We start from the raw sequence: 14,534 nt of genomic DNA, 5'->3' as shown, positions 1-14,534 counted from the left end.
TTATTTCAGAGAACTGGGGTGGGGGAGGGAGGAATGAAGGTGGGAGAAGGGAGGGGGAAACCTGGGACGAGGGAGCTGGAAGGGGAGGGGAGGAAAGGGAGGAAGGGAAAGGAAAGCTCAGGGGTGGGAGTCCGGCTGCCTCTCCCGTCTCGCCACACTGCGGGTCCGGGGGCGTCGGTGGGGAATGGTTGTGGAGGGGGGGGCAGAGAGGACAGGGGGTGTGGAGGAAGCAGGAGCGGAAGCAGGAGCGGAAGCAGGAGGAGCAGGGGGAGCAGGGGGAGCAAGAGGGGGAGAAAGAGGGGGAGCAGGGGGAGCAAGAGGGGGAGAAAGAGGGGGAGCAGGGGGAGGAGGAAATGGAAAGCGGTCCAGCAGGCTCTGGAGGTGGCCTCGCAGGGCACGGCCCTGCTCCTCCAGGGCCTCCAGACCCCTCTGGCGCAGCCTGAGGTCCTCCTGGACCCAGTGGTCCTGGAGACGGAGCTGTCGGTCCAGGAACCGGAGATGCCGCCTCTGGTAGTCCTCCTGGTTCCTGGCTGTCCTGCTTGCCCGGGCGCGGGCGGCTGCTGCAGGCGGTGTGGTGCGCCCTGCAGGCCCCGGTGCTGCAGCTGTGGTGCAAGAAGACCAGCGGTCAATGACCCCAGGGGCCCAGGTGTGTGAAACCCAGCTCCCCTCTGCAAGGCCAGGGCCCCTGCAGGATCCCCAGCTGCTGCTCCGTGGTGGGCAAGGCCCAGGCACACGGTCCCGGGGCTCCCTCTCGCCCCAGCCCCCCGTACACATAAGGGGAACACGAGGGTACTCACAGGTGGACGCCTCCCCGGCCTCTGATGATGCAGGCGAGCGGCTCTGTGGGGTGCCTCGGGGGTCCCGGGTCCTGGGAAGGCTGGCGGCAGGCTCCTGGCTCTCAGAGCCCTCCTCCTCCTCCTCCGTCTCCAGGAGCGGTCCCTCTGCCCCGGGGTCAATCACGTCCCGGGGGGCAGGGACGGCATGAGGCCCCAGGATGCGGTCCAGGGCATGGAAGTGGGGGCAGGCCTCCGGGTCAGCCCCTGGCAGGCAGGCCCGGGAGTAGAACTGCCGCAAGTCCTTAATTTTGCAGCGCACCTGCTCCCGGCTGCGCTGGTGGCCCCTGGCGGCCAGACTGGCAGCCATGCGTCCATAGACGGCCGCGTTCCGGTGGCTAGTGCGGAGATCGTGGACATTGGAGGCTTCCCCCCAAACCTCGATGAGGTCCACGATCTCCGCACTTGACCAGGCGGGCGCCCGCCTTTTGCGCCCCCGGGCAGGCTCCCGGGAGCCGCCAGGCTGGTCGTGGGGAGCAGTGGAGGGCTGGGAACCCTCGGATGGCTGGCTCATGGTGTGGCAGGTGCAGGCTGTGCAGGCACGGGTGCTTGCAGCCTTGCAACTGGCACAAAGTGAGTAGCCAGCCCGTGGCCCTTTAAGGGCTCCGGGGCCGGGAGGGGGGCAATAGAGTTTCCCTGGTGTTGGCCAGAGTGGCCACCAGGGAAACCTGGGAAGCCTTAGCCTCCCACTAGTTCGAACTAAAGGGCTACACAGCCCTTAGTTCGAACTAGCTAGTTCGAACTAGGCGTTAGTCCTCGTAAAATGAGGTTTACCTAGTTCGAACTAAGCGCTCCGTTAGTTCGAATTAAGTTCGAACTAACGGAGCGCTAGTGTAGCGCCTAGGAAAGTTAGTTCGAACTAACGTCCGTTAGTTCGAACTAACTTTCTAGTGTAGACATACCCATAGAAACACAAAGATGACCCAGTTGGTATCACAGAGACTTGGTGGGATAATACACACAATTGGAATATTGATACCGAAGGGTACAGCTTGCCCAGGACTGACAGGCAGGGATAAAAGGGAGGAGGTGTTGCCGTATCTATTACGAATGTACACTGGGCTGAGGTGGAGATAGGCATAGAAGACAGACTTGTTAAGAGTGTCTGGGTTAGGTTAAAAGAGGTAAAAAGAAGGGTGATGTCATGCTAGGGGTCCACTCCAGCCCACCAACCCAGGCAGAAGAGGGGACTGGACTTCAGAAAAGCAGACTTGGCTCCCTCAGGGAAGTGATGGGCAGGATTCCCTGAGGTGCTAACATGAAGCAGAAAGGAGTCCAGGAGAGCTGGCAGGATTTTAAAGAAGCCTTATTGAAGGCACAAGACCAAAGCATCCGGATGCACAGTAAGAAAAGCAAATATGGTGGACAACCAGATGGGCTTAGCAGGGAAATCCTTCGTGATCTTAAACACAAACAGGAAGTTTATAAGAAGTGGAAACTTGAGGAGATGACTTGGGAGGAGTATAAATATACTTGAGAATGCAAGGGAGTCGTCCTGAAGGAAAAAGCACAATTGGATTTGTAGCTAGCAAGGGATGTGACGGGTAACTAGAAAGGTTTCTACAGGCATGTGTCACGTTCCTGGATTTTGAGGGGAGCAGCCAGATCACTGCTGCACCCATGGGGGTGTGTTTGCCCCAAAAGTGGTATAAAGGAGGCCATGTGAGGTGTTGAATAGAAGCTTACTGTCTGCTAATCCTATGTACGCTATTCATGTGATTGTACAATGTCTTTGTGTGAAATTATAAGCATGTACAGTAAACTTCTGATAATCCGATACCTTTAGGACCCAGGGGATGCCAGATTATCAGCTAAACCGGACTATTGGAAGGGGGGGCTATGAGGGGTTGGATGGGGGGAGATGCCACCCCAGACCCGTCTTAGCCCCCCCTTCCCATGGTCCGGCTCTGCTCCAGGCATCCCCGATTCAGCCGCTGTTGGTCAGTTTCAGCAGCAGCTGAATTGGGATGCCTGCAGCAGAGCAGCCGGGGTGCTGCCGGGTTGGTCCGGTAGCGCTGCCCCTTGGCGCTGCGAGACCAACCCGGCAGCACCCCAGCTGCTCTGGGGGATGCCTGGGGCAGAGCAGCTGGGGTGCTGCCGGTTGGTCCCACACCCCAAGGGGTAGCGCTATGGGACCTACCGGGCAGCACTCCAACTGCTCTGCCCCCAGCTTCCCCGATTCAGCCGCTGGTCAGTTTCAGCAGCGTCTGAATCAGGGAAGCCGGGGGCAGACCAGTTCCAATGGTCCGGCTGCCGGGAGCACTTCCGGGTTCCTGATGGTGCCGGACCATCAGGAGTGCCGGACCATCAGATGCCGGACCAATATAGTTTTACTGTACTTTGTATGGATACTGAATATTTATCTGAATGTGCTTGAGCATTGGGCAGAGCCTGGCCTATGGACATGCTAATTAGTGAGGCTGTGTGGAACAATGGCACTCAATAGGCCAAGGACACACCTCAAGAATGAGGCATAACACCTAAGGGCTGCCAGCAGGAAACACAGGGATACTGTGCCAGGTGAGCTGCTGCAGCCAAGAAGAGCCCAGGAAGGAGGTATATAAATATGCCATGTGGTCCACTCCATCTTGGTACTCAGCTCAGCACTTCATCCCAGAGGCAGCAGTGCAGGGATTGAAGAGCCGGAGAGAAATGGGGACCCGTCCTAACCAATGATGTGCAACAAGGACTTCTAATCTCTGCTAGAGCCTGCATCGAAAACTGGGAGATTCGATGCATGGAACGTATGATACTTTAGCAACCTCACTCTCATGCTTTTCTTTCTTGTAGCAATAAACCTTTAGAAGTTAGATGCTAAAGGTTTGGCTCAGTGTGATTTGTCGGTAAGGTCCAGAGGATAAATTGACCAGGGATCTGTGGCTGGTTTCTTGGAATTGGACAGAACTTGCTCAGGGTAGGTGGGATTGGGTTCTAAGACCCCTCACCTGTGTACGAGGCCCGGGGCCATGTGGGGCACGGATATCGCTGGGGTGTCGGAGGAGTTTTGCTCGTGAGGCTTCTGGCAGGCTGCTGAAGCGCTCTGTGGGACTGGTTTGTGGACTGTTTGGGAAGGTCTCCAGTCTGGGGGCTGTAAGGAGCACCGAATTTGAGCCATTCGCCCTGAGCAGATGCCTTCAGCTGTGCCCAGACATGGCCTGGTCCGTCACAGCATGTTAGCAATTAGAGGGTGCTCAGAGATGGCATGGGGCACTTACTGGATGAGGGAGGTAACCTAATGACAGGTGATGTGGGAAAAGCTGAAGTACTCAATGCTTTCTTTGCCTCTGTCTTTCCAAAGAAAGTCAGCTCATAGATTATTGCACTAGGCAAGACAGTATGGGAAGGAGATGGGCAGCCCTCCGTGGAAAATGAACAGGTTAAGAAATATTTAGAAAAGCTAAACATACACAAATCTATGGAGCTGGATTTAACACATCCGAGGATACTGAGGGAGTTGGCAAATATCATTGCAGAACTGGCCATTATTTTTGAAAACTCATAGGGATTTAAAGCGATCCTGGATGACTGGAAAAAAGCAAATGTGGTGTCTATCTTTTAAAAGGGGAAAAGGACAATGCAGTGAACTACAGACCAGTCTGCCTTATCTCAGTCCCCAGAAAAAGCATGGCGGGCATCCTCAAGGAATCCATTTTGAAGTACTTAAAAAAGAGGAAAGTGATCAGGAATAGTCAACATGGATTCCCGAAGGGCAAGTCGTGCGTCACCAATCTGATTCGCTTTTATGATGAGGTAACTGGCTCCATGGACATGGGGAAGTCAGTGGATGTGATATACCTTGACTTACCAAAACTTTTCATTTGATCTCCCACAATATTCTTGCCAGCAGTTAAGGAAGTATGGATTGAACATATGGACTGTAATGTGGATATAAAGTGAGCTAGATTGTCGGGCCCAACAGCTAGTGATAAATTGCTTGATGTCTGGATGGCGATCAATTTCAAGAGGAAAGCCCCAAGCATTGGTTCTAGGGCCGGATTTTTTCAACATCTTTATTAATGACTTGGATGTGGGGATGGATTGCAAGTTTGCAGATGACACTAAGCTAGGAGGAGAGGTAGATACACTAGAGGACAGGGATAGGGTCCAGACTGACCTACACAAATTGAAAGATTGGGCCAAAACAAATCTAATGAGGTTCAACAAGGACAACTGTAGAGTCCTTCACTTGGGACGGAAGAATCCAGAGTTACAGGCTGGGGACCGACTGGCTAAGTAGCAGTTTGGCAGAAAAGGACCTGGGCATTACAGTGGATGAGAAGCTGCGTATGAGTTAACAATTTGCTCTTGGAGCGAAGAGCCTAATGGCCTCTTAGGGAGCATTAGGAGGAGCATTGCCAGCAGATCTAGAGAAGCGATTACAGGCAGTCCCCAGGTTACGTACAAGATAGGGACTGTAGGTTTGTTCTTAAGTTGAATCTGTATGTAAGTCGGAACTGGCGTCCAGATTCAGCTGCTGCTGAAACTGACCGCCATTTCTGACTTACATACAGATTCAACTTAAGAACCCCAAGCGTCCCCAAGTCAGCTGCTGCTGAAACTGATCAGCGGCTGATTCCAGGAAGCCCGGGGCAGAGCAACTCTGCGTTGGGCTTCCTGTAGTCAGTGCTGGTCAGTTTCAGCAGCGGCTGACTTGGGGACGCCTGGGGCAAAGCAGCTGGGATTCTGCTGGGTTGATCCAGTAGCGCCACTCCTCGGCGTTACTGGACAAACCCAGCAGCACCCCAGCTGCTCTGCCCCAGGCGTCCTGATTCAGCCGCTGCTGAAACTGACCAGCAGCGGCTGAATCAGGACGCCTGGGGCAGAGCAGCTAGGGTGCTGCCGGGTTGGTCCCGCAGTGCCCAGAGCGGCGATGCGGGACCAACCAGCAGCGCCCCAGCTGCTCTGCCCCAGAAGCCCAGTACCCCGCCGTAGCTGCCGCTTCGCTCCCGGTGGCCCTGGTCTGCTGGAGACGGTCCCCAGCAGACCAGGGGCACCGGGAGCAGCTTTTCTCGCCCCGGAAGTCGAGGTGGCGGGACCGCTGCGCTCTGGGCGGTCCCGCCGCCTGCGAGCTCCGGGGCGAGAAAGCCTTTATTCCTCTTTATTCGACCCTGGTGAGGCCACATCTGGAGTATTGCATCCAGTTCTGTGCCACCCACTACAGAAAGGATGTGGACACATTGGAGAGGATCCAGCCAAGGGCAACCAAAATGATGAGGGGGCTGGAGCACATGGCCTATGAGGAGAGACTGAGGGATTTGGGCTTATTTAGTCTACAGAAGAGAAGAGTGAGGGGGGATTTGGTAGCAGCCTGCAACTTCCTGTAGAGAGGTTCCAAAGTGGATGGAGAGAGGCTGTTCTCGGTAGTGATGGAAGACTGAACAAGGAGCAATGGTCTCAAGTTACTGTGGGGGAGATCTACGTTGGCTATTAGGAAAAACTATTTTACTAGGAGAGTTGTGAAGCACTGGAATCCGTTACCTCGGGAGGGGGTGGAATCTCCATCCCTAGAGCTTTGTAAGCCCTGGTTGGACAAAGCCCTGGCTGGGATGATTGAGTTGGGGTTGCTCCTGTATTGGGAAGGGGGCTGGACTCAATAACCTCCTAAAGTCTCTTCCAGCCCTAGGATTCGATGATTCTAGGTGGATGAGGCTGTTTTAAAAGAATTCACAAAAACATCCCAAAGCACAGGATTTGGTGGTGATGGGGGACTTCAACGATCCATACACATGTTGGGAGACTAACACAGTAAGGCACAGATTAGCCAATACATTCCTGGACTGCATTGGAGACAATTTTTTATTTCAGAAGGCTGAGAAAGCTGCTCTAGATTTGATTTCAACAAATAGACAGGAACTGGTTGAAATTTGAAAGTGGAAGGCAGCTTGGGTGATAAAGATCATGAAATCATAGAGGTCCCGATTCTAAGGTAGAAGAGAGAAAAGCAAAATAGAGACAGTGGATTTCAGGAAGGCAGATTTTCTTAATCTCGGAGAGGTAGTACGTAAGTTTCGCATGGGAAGCAAGATGAAGAGGAAAAAGAGCAGAAGACAACTGGCAGTTTGTCCAAGGGACATTATTAGGACCCAAAAGCAAACTATTCCACTGAGCAGGAAAGATGGAAAGTACAGGAAGAGACCACCTTGGCTTCACCAGGAGATCTTACACGATCCAAAAATTAAAAAGGAGTTGTGTAAAAGGTAGAAACTAGGTCAAATAACAAAGGATGAATACAAGAAAACAACACAGCTAGGCAGGGCCACATGAGAAAGGCGAATGCACAAAACTAACTCAGTCTAGCTGGAGACAGAAAGGGGAACAAAAAGAGATTTTACAAATATGTGAGAAGCAAGAGGAAGACAAAGGTCAGGGTAGGCCCATTGCTCAGTGAGGAGGGAGAAACAATAACAGGAAACCTGGAAATGACAGAGGTGCTTACTGACACTTTGTTTCAGTTTTCACCAACAAGTGTGATGACCATGAGATGCCTAAGGTAGTGAATGCTAGTGGGAATGGGGGAGGTTTAGAAGTTAAACTAAAAAACAAAAGAAATGAAAAATTAGTAAGAAAAATTAAATGTCTTCAGGTCACCAGGGATGGATGAAACACATCCTAGAATGCTCAAGGAGTTGATAGAGGAGGTATCTGAGCCTTTAGCTATCGTCTTTGAAAGGTCATTAAGGTTGGGAGAGATACCAGAAGACTGGAAATGGGCAAATACAGTGTCTATCTATAAAAGGGAAAATAGGAACAACCCAAGAAAGTAGAGACCACTCGGCTTAACTTCTATGCCAGGAAATATAATGGAGCATATAACAGTCATTTGTAAATGAAGGCAAAGAGCATCAACCAACACAGCAGGAAACCCTAAGAAATGCTGCCCCACGCTCAAAGGAGAATGGCTGAATGAAAGAGATGAAGCAGAATCTCAATGATCTAAAGGCAAGATCTGTGTACAGAGGAGAGACATGTTCCTGTGCAGGGCTGATGTGGACTTGACCTTCTAAACTTGTGCTAAGGCTACAATATCCAGCTTCTTCTCCCCAGGCCACAAATGGGAATGGAGAGGCCGTTGAACTACAAGAGGAGGATTTTGCAAGCCAAAGTCGTGAATCTGCTGTACATATTATTAGGAGCAGAAATTCTCATCCCCTGGGATTTGACCTGTGAAGTATGCTCTTAGAAACCTCGAATGAGAAACAGAAGAGACTGGAACTGAAGGAAAGAAAATATTTAAAGCCAGAAGAAATAAAAATTCTCATGGATAATTTTCTGCTTCCAATACAAATGAACAGCTCCACATGGGAACGCACCAGCATGTACAAGCTGGCACAGAAAAAACTCTGCTTTTGAGGTTTTGGAGTCAATTGACATCATTGTCCATTCAGAATCGTGACAGCTATTCACCTGTCTTCCTACCATACGCTTATTACTGATGAAAGTGCAGCGATTCCTGTCACCAACTTGCTTATCATTTGCTTCAAATTCAGAGGTGTAGCATGGGCAGGGCAGAAGACTGTGTTTGGTGGAATTAGTCAATGATCTGCTTGTAATGCACAAGCTGTTACAGCTGCTGTCTAAGCCTCTGACAGTCTGAATAAATGGGATGTGATGAAACAGTGATGTTCACTTCAGTCATACTAGGGAAAAACAATGGTGTTGCCACACAACTCAAGCAGGGCATCCCATATTTAACAGCACAACCCTGCGTGGCACATCGAGAAGACCTGGGTTTAGCGGATGCGTGGAACCAAGTGCCAATGCTGAAGAAAGGAGAGACCCTTTTTAAGACCGTTTATAGGGTCTTTTGCAGCTCCTCAGTCCAAGGAGGACAATTTGAGGAAAGAGCAAATGTCACAGAAAATGAGACTGTATCGTTGAAACCTCTAACTGAAGTACGGTGGCTATCTAGACATTTTGCTGTGTAATTATGAGCCCCTTCTTAAATATTTGGAACAAGAAATCTGAGAAAATAATGACCCATTAACAAAGTGCTGCCTGAATAAGATCTCTGACACTAATTGCCACGTCACTGCAGCTGTATTAAATGATGTCTCACGCAAATTAGCAGAACTGACCAGATGCTGGCAGAAGTGAAGCTTTAACAACAAGTGAAGCTGTAAAATTAGCAAGGGCTCAGATCCACAGGATGAGAGGGCAGGATCTCGGTAAAACAGTCTCTTGGAGCAACAGTGTGAAAAATCGAACCAAATCAAGCACAACCGATGAACATTCAGCAGTGAACCAGTTCTATGTTTCATCTCCCTGCTGTGTAAGCCTCTGCATAAGAGGTTTCCAGAGAACGGACTAAATGAATGGGCAGCTTTGCCTCACTTTCCACACATCAATTCAGGGATGAATTTGGCATTGAAATCATTAGCAAGCGAGCTAACAAATACAGAACAATTTGGGGCAGTAGTCAAGTGAAATCATCAGCCGAAAGACCACAGAGGAGGAGAAGGAGTTCATTGCAAACCAGAACAAGGGTTACAAATAAATCATTGCAGAGACATAATGAAGCAAAGCTCATGACAAATTTGCAGGTAATGGGGACTTTATGGTGACAGAATGTAGGACAATGTGTGACGGCACGTTGGGGATCCCCCGTCTCCTGCACCCCAAAATGGCACAAACAGACTGCACCAGCCGGTGGAATAGAGGAAGTTTATTGCCTCTCCAGGATACAGCACAGCACAGATGTAATCTGGTCACAGAGCTGGGCTAGGATGCCTCAGACCCCCTTGAGATGGGGGAGACTGGGCCCCTAAACTCCAGCCCCTTTCCCTAGGCTGTCTCCTCCATGCTCCCAGACAGCCAGCAACTAACTAACTCCCTTCCAGCCCTGCCCCCCAGCCAGGGCAGCATTCCACCTTCCTTTGTTCCTCTCCATGGGGGGTGTCTGGCCACTGGTTTGCATAGTGACTCATCCTGTTTTGCTGGGTCGTGGTACCCATGGCAGCCAGTTGGGGTTACCCCAGAGCGAGCAGCATAGAAACCAGCCAGGTACCCCCACTACGTCACACAATGCAATGCAGTGTCACAACTAGTGGATACACGGGCAACATTTCAAACTTCCAGTGCTGTCTGTGAGCCTGGCTTTAGTCTTCTCTAGAATATCCAAACTATCTCTGCATAAACTTTTGTCATTTTGGTCTTAAGTGTGCCTCGGTGATCACTTACACACACACCCACACCCCTCACAGTGATCGATATCTGTCACACACACACAGTGATCACATACACACATACTCTACAAGCCACAGTGATCTCACAAGCATACTGACATACACACACATTGCAGGACACCATGATCTCTCTCTCTCACTCACTCACTCACACATACACACACACAGCCCGTGCCTATAGGCATACTAGGCAGGTGCCTAGGGTGCCAAGTTGCATGGAGCGCCAAATTCTAAACTCTGCCCCTTCCATTTCCCATTCCCTTTGCTGTGCCTTACCTGGAGCATGGCTTCCCTGCGGCCAGGAGGGGGAAAGTCCTGGGAGTGGGAGTGCACGGGTGGGGTCGGGGTGTTTCCCCTGTGCCGTGGAAGGGTGGAGGAGGAGGAGGAATGCGTGGGGGCGGGGGGTTCCCCTGTGCCGCAGAAAGGGTCATCCCCAGGGGAGAAGGGATGCGGGGGGGTCGGTCCCGGGGGAGGAGGAACATGGGGGGTTTCTCTCTCGGGGCGGTGGGATCTTGGGAGGAGTCGAGTGCAGGGGACTCTGTCCCCCGGCTGGCACCCTGTTCCTTCTCCCCAGCCCCCAGGTCCCAAACTCCATCCCCAGGCCTGCAGCCACCAGCCCCAGCTCTCCAACTCCATCCCCAAACCCCCAACCCCAACCTCCAGGCCCCCAGCCACAGAACTCCATCCCCAGCCCCCCTCTCCCCAGCACAGAACCAAAACCCTCAGTCAATATCTGCCTTTGGGGTGGGGGGGGGGGGCGCCTACTGCATTGATCTCCTAGGGCGCCAGTTAGTGGCAGTTAGTCTAGGGCAGCCCCCCCCCCACACACACACACTCTGCAGGCCACAGTGGTATCACTCACACACCCAGAACTCACAGTGAGCTCTCTCTCTCTCTCTCTCTCTCTCACACACACACATATACACACACACACACACATGCACATGCCTGCAGGAGCTGCAGCAGGAGCTGGTGGGGGCGGTCGGCACGTGCTCATGAGGGTCCAATTGAAAATCATGTGACAGACAGACAAGAACTGTGATTAGTGCTCTTCTACATACAGCAAATAAATGAAGTAATTTTTTTTTGTTAAAACCAAATGATTTAGTTTTTGTTTCACAAGTTACAACAACAGAGACTCTCTAACACTTTTGCCAGTAGAAAGTTTTTTTCATGTGCATCAAGCCAAAAGACATAATCTTTAATTTCAAGCATAAACTGTAACACATTTTTCATTTAATATGTCAATACAAATGACAGATTTTGTTTGCTATGCCAAGAAATAGCAGTTTTGTGTTATGCCTCAGAGGAACAAGACACCTGTAAGATACCAAATGGCTGCTGAAAACAACGTATTTGATTTCATAGTAAACAAACATTTAAAGTCAGGCACCTTGCCAACGATCCCTTGTTGTAGTATTCTTTCTTCCATAACATTTTAAATATATCTAAGTTATTTGTTAGTAACTGCTGGTGCCACAGTGGCACAAATCCAAACAAGCGCACACGACCTCATTCTTGGTGCACAAGACAAAACTCGTGGATGGAGAATCTTAAGAGGGATCACTGGTCCCATCTATTTTCTATGATTCTCAGCTGGGCCTTCTCTCAAACCTCACAGCTTTGTGCTCAGAATGTTGGGACTCTGGCTACAGATAGGGGCCAAGCTGAAAATGAGGAACCCTCTGTTCCCATCAAACCCAGTAAAAGGAATAAAAGATTGTTAAGTAACGGGGTTGAAGCACTGCAAGGACAGAGTATCAGCTGCAAATGTGTTTAATTCCTGTCAAGTATTTCAAAATCTGGATTTTGTTAGCAGGGGGAAAAGAACCAGTGAGCATTCAATGAAGAGTTTTACACACTATTTAGAACATCGAATCAGAACTGAAGTCACCAAAAAATTACAAAGAAAACACACCGAGACTCGTGACAAAATGAGGTAGCAGTTTATTTCAACCCGTTACCTGGAATGGAATGTCAGAGGGAATTTACACAGATATTTTATAGGCTGGAGGGGGTAGAGGACAATTCCTATGGGGTTTTGAATTTCTGAGAGAACTACCCACATGAGAGCTTGGGACTGGCTATGGAGCTGTACCACTTTCAATGTAATTAAAATAGCACTTTGTTATTCTAATTCTGTACATTCTGAGCTGGATGTTGTCTGAACACATCGATATTGGACAATCATTACTTGACACCAAACATTTCTCTACCCACCCTGAAGGCAGGGGATGCCTTAGGGGCACCTCCAAGAGGAATAAGCTCCATGGAGAAATAAACACAAATTCTACTCAAGTTTTGCTACGTTCCCTTTAAGTAAGAAACATGGAAATTCATCCCCAGTGGTCGGCAGGGAGGGAAAATCATCCCCATCTGCCTCAGGAGCATGGGAAAGGCTGAAGCAGAAGGAGAGGGGAAGATGCCCCGAGTCAAATCAAAACGGAGTGTTGGGAACTGACTGTTGCAGCCTCTGCCCCCACCCGTCCTAGGCCGAGGAGGCACCAATCTCCAAGGTGGGCTCTCGGGGGCAGGGAAAGACTCCGGGAATTACCTTCTGTACAGACTCATCCTCTCTCACGCCCGCGGGGACAGCGGCTTCCTGAGGTTCTTGACAGAGGCTCAGTTCACGTCTCTCAGATCCTTGGGCACCAGCCGTTGCCAACCAGTTGGACTGGAGGCAGGACAAGAATGCTGCAGCCACATTCTTTGTTGTTGTCACGCATGACATCACAATACACTCAGGCCTCCATACAGAGACACCCCCTGCCCAGGTAACTCATCCCATCACACGGCCAGGCAGGGGGAAGCGCTAACACCCACAGCTAGTTCATACTGGAAAGCTACTGGGAAGGAAGGCAGGAGGCAGAACCTTCCCTTGACCTAGCTCTGTCCCTTCTCCTCCATGCGTGCTGGGTACCAGCAGGTGACAACAGAAATTCACAGAGGTGGGGGGCTGTGATTTTTGCTAAGCTGGCTGCTGTGGGTTCTGGGCTCTCTGCTTTTTCTGGAACACGTCTCACCCAGACAAAAGCTGCCTTTCTTCTCTTGCCCTGCCTCAGGAGGGCACAGACACAGAGGGAAGCCAGACAAGAATAATTTCCTGAGTTCCCACTCCAGTCCTCCGCTCTCCCAGCTGAGCTACTGAAAGCAGCCCCAAGGGTTACCCCTGCTGCTTTGCCCTTAATAATGGTGGAGGGAGTTAGAAGAGGCAGCAGAATCCGATAGCTCTGGATTGGGACCCAGAATGCTGGGGGTGCTGGGCTTTGCGATGTACCTTACATTGCCCCAGTGGGCGACTGTGGCACGGCCCAGTCATAAATAAGACTCTGCTCCATTTGTAGACAGGGTGGTCCATGACAGGAAAGGCTCCATCAGAAGAGGGCATCCTTGTGGAATAAACCAATTCCTGAGGCATCCAGCAGGTGGCGCTGCCCAGGGGAGTGAACCCCATTGCAGGGCCTGAGACCTTTTCTGGCCAATCTCCACTCAGCAAGACCCAGCTGTTCTCTCAGCCCATCTAGGCATCTGGTACTTACTGGGCACTTTGCAGCTCCCACCACACTTCCATCGTCACTTTACTTTGCCGTAGACAGGGGGAAATGCAGGTCTTTACTCCAGGTGGAATTAAACCCATGATCTCCAGGTCCGGTGACCCCAGGCAGGAATGAGGCAGGAAGCGAGTCAAGCTGAGGGAAGCAGGCAAAACTCATCTTGCCTCACAGGGCCCCTTGCAACAGCTTCTTCCTGGTGTGCTACGGCCGAGAGACTCCCCCCGCTCATCTGAGGTGGTGACCAAAGCACCTGGGCAGCTCCTGCTGAGGTAGCTCTGTTGGGCCCATGTTAGACTGAAGAGCAAAAGGTCCCTGCTTGAGTCCCAGGGCTTGGCTGGGCTCTTTCTCCCCTGACCCTCTAGGGCTGGGCTCTTTACAGCATCACAGCTGTGCCCCTGGGCTGCTGAGAATTCCTGCCCTTCAGCAGCTCCCTGGAAGCACCTTGCCTGCCCTGCTGCTCCCCCTAGGGCCCAGCATGTCCTGCCTTCCTCCCCCTGCCCTGCTTCAGCCGGGGAGGGGAAAGAAACTCTCCTTCAAGCCGAACCAGCCACGTCAGGATAACTTGCTGCGACCCCACTACCGCTCTCCACGCTGCCGGCTGAGCTATGAAGGGCAGCTGCTGGTGTTGTCTCTGCTGCTTTGCTCTTAATAATGGAGAAGAGAGTTAGGCAGCAGGTGCAGAATCCAATAGCCTGGACTGGGACCCAGAGTAGCGGGAGGTCTGGGGCTTGCAATATTGTGAGATACCTGCCCCTCCCCGTGAAATAACTAGATTGTGCCACGGCCGAGTCATAAAGAAGACACTGAAAGATCCCTTCTCCCTCGGAGCTTTGCCAGAAAAAAGCGCCAGTCTAGACACGGATCTTTCGGAAAATAAAGCCTTTTCCAGAAGATCCCTTATCCCTTATTTTAAGAGGGATAAGGGATCTTTCAGAAAAGGCTTTATTTTCCGAAAGATCCGCATC

The 14,534-nt window shown here is 51.2% G+C and overlaps 1 protein-coding gene across 1 annotated transcript; it reads right to left on the bottom strand.

Annotated features, from left to right (window-relative positions):
* Positions 1-1,627, bottom strand: LOC142823161 (uncharacterized). Its single transcript, XM_075913724.1, has 2 exons — positions 798-1,627; positions 1-602 (listed from the first exon to the last, which is right to left on the bottom strand). Exons 1-2 carry the CDS (start codon positions 1,345-1,347, stop codon positions 118-120), a joined length of 1,035 nt encoding a protein of 344 aa, XP_075769839.1. The 5' UTR covers positions 1,348-1,627; the 3' UTR covers positions 1-117.
* Between the last annotated feature and the right edge of the window lie 12,907 nt (positions 1,628-14,534).

Source organism: Pelodiscus sinensis, chromosome 32 (genome assembly GCF_049634645.1).
Source record: "Pelodiscus sinensis isolate JC-2024 chromosome 32, ASM4963464v1, whole genome shotgun sequence".
Classification (NCBI taxonomy): Eukaryota; Metazoa; Chordata; order Testudines; family Trionychidae; genus Pelodiscus; species Pelodiscus sinensis.
This window is presented reverse-complemented; position numbering and strand designations above follow the sequence as displayed.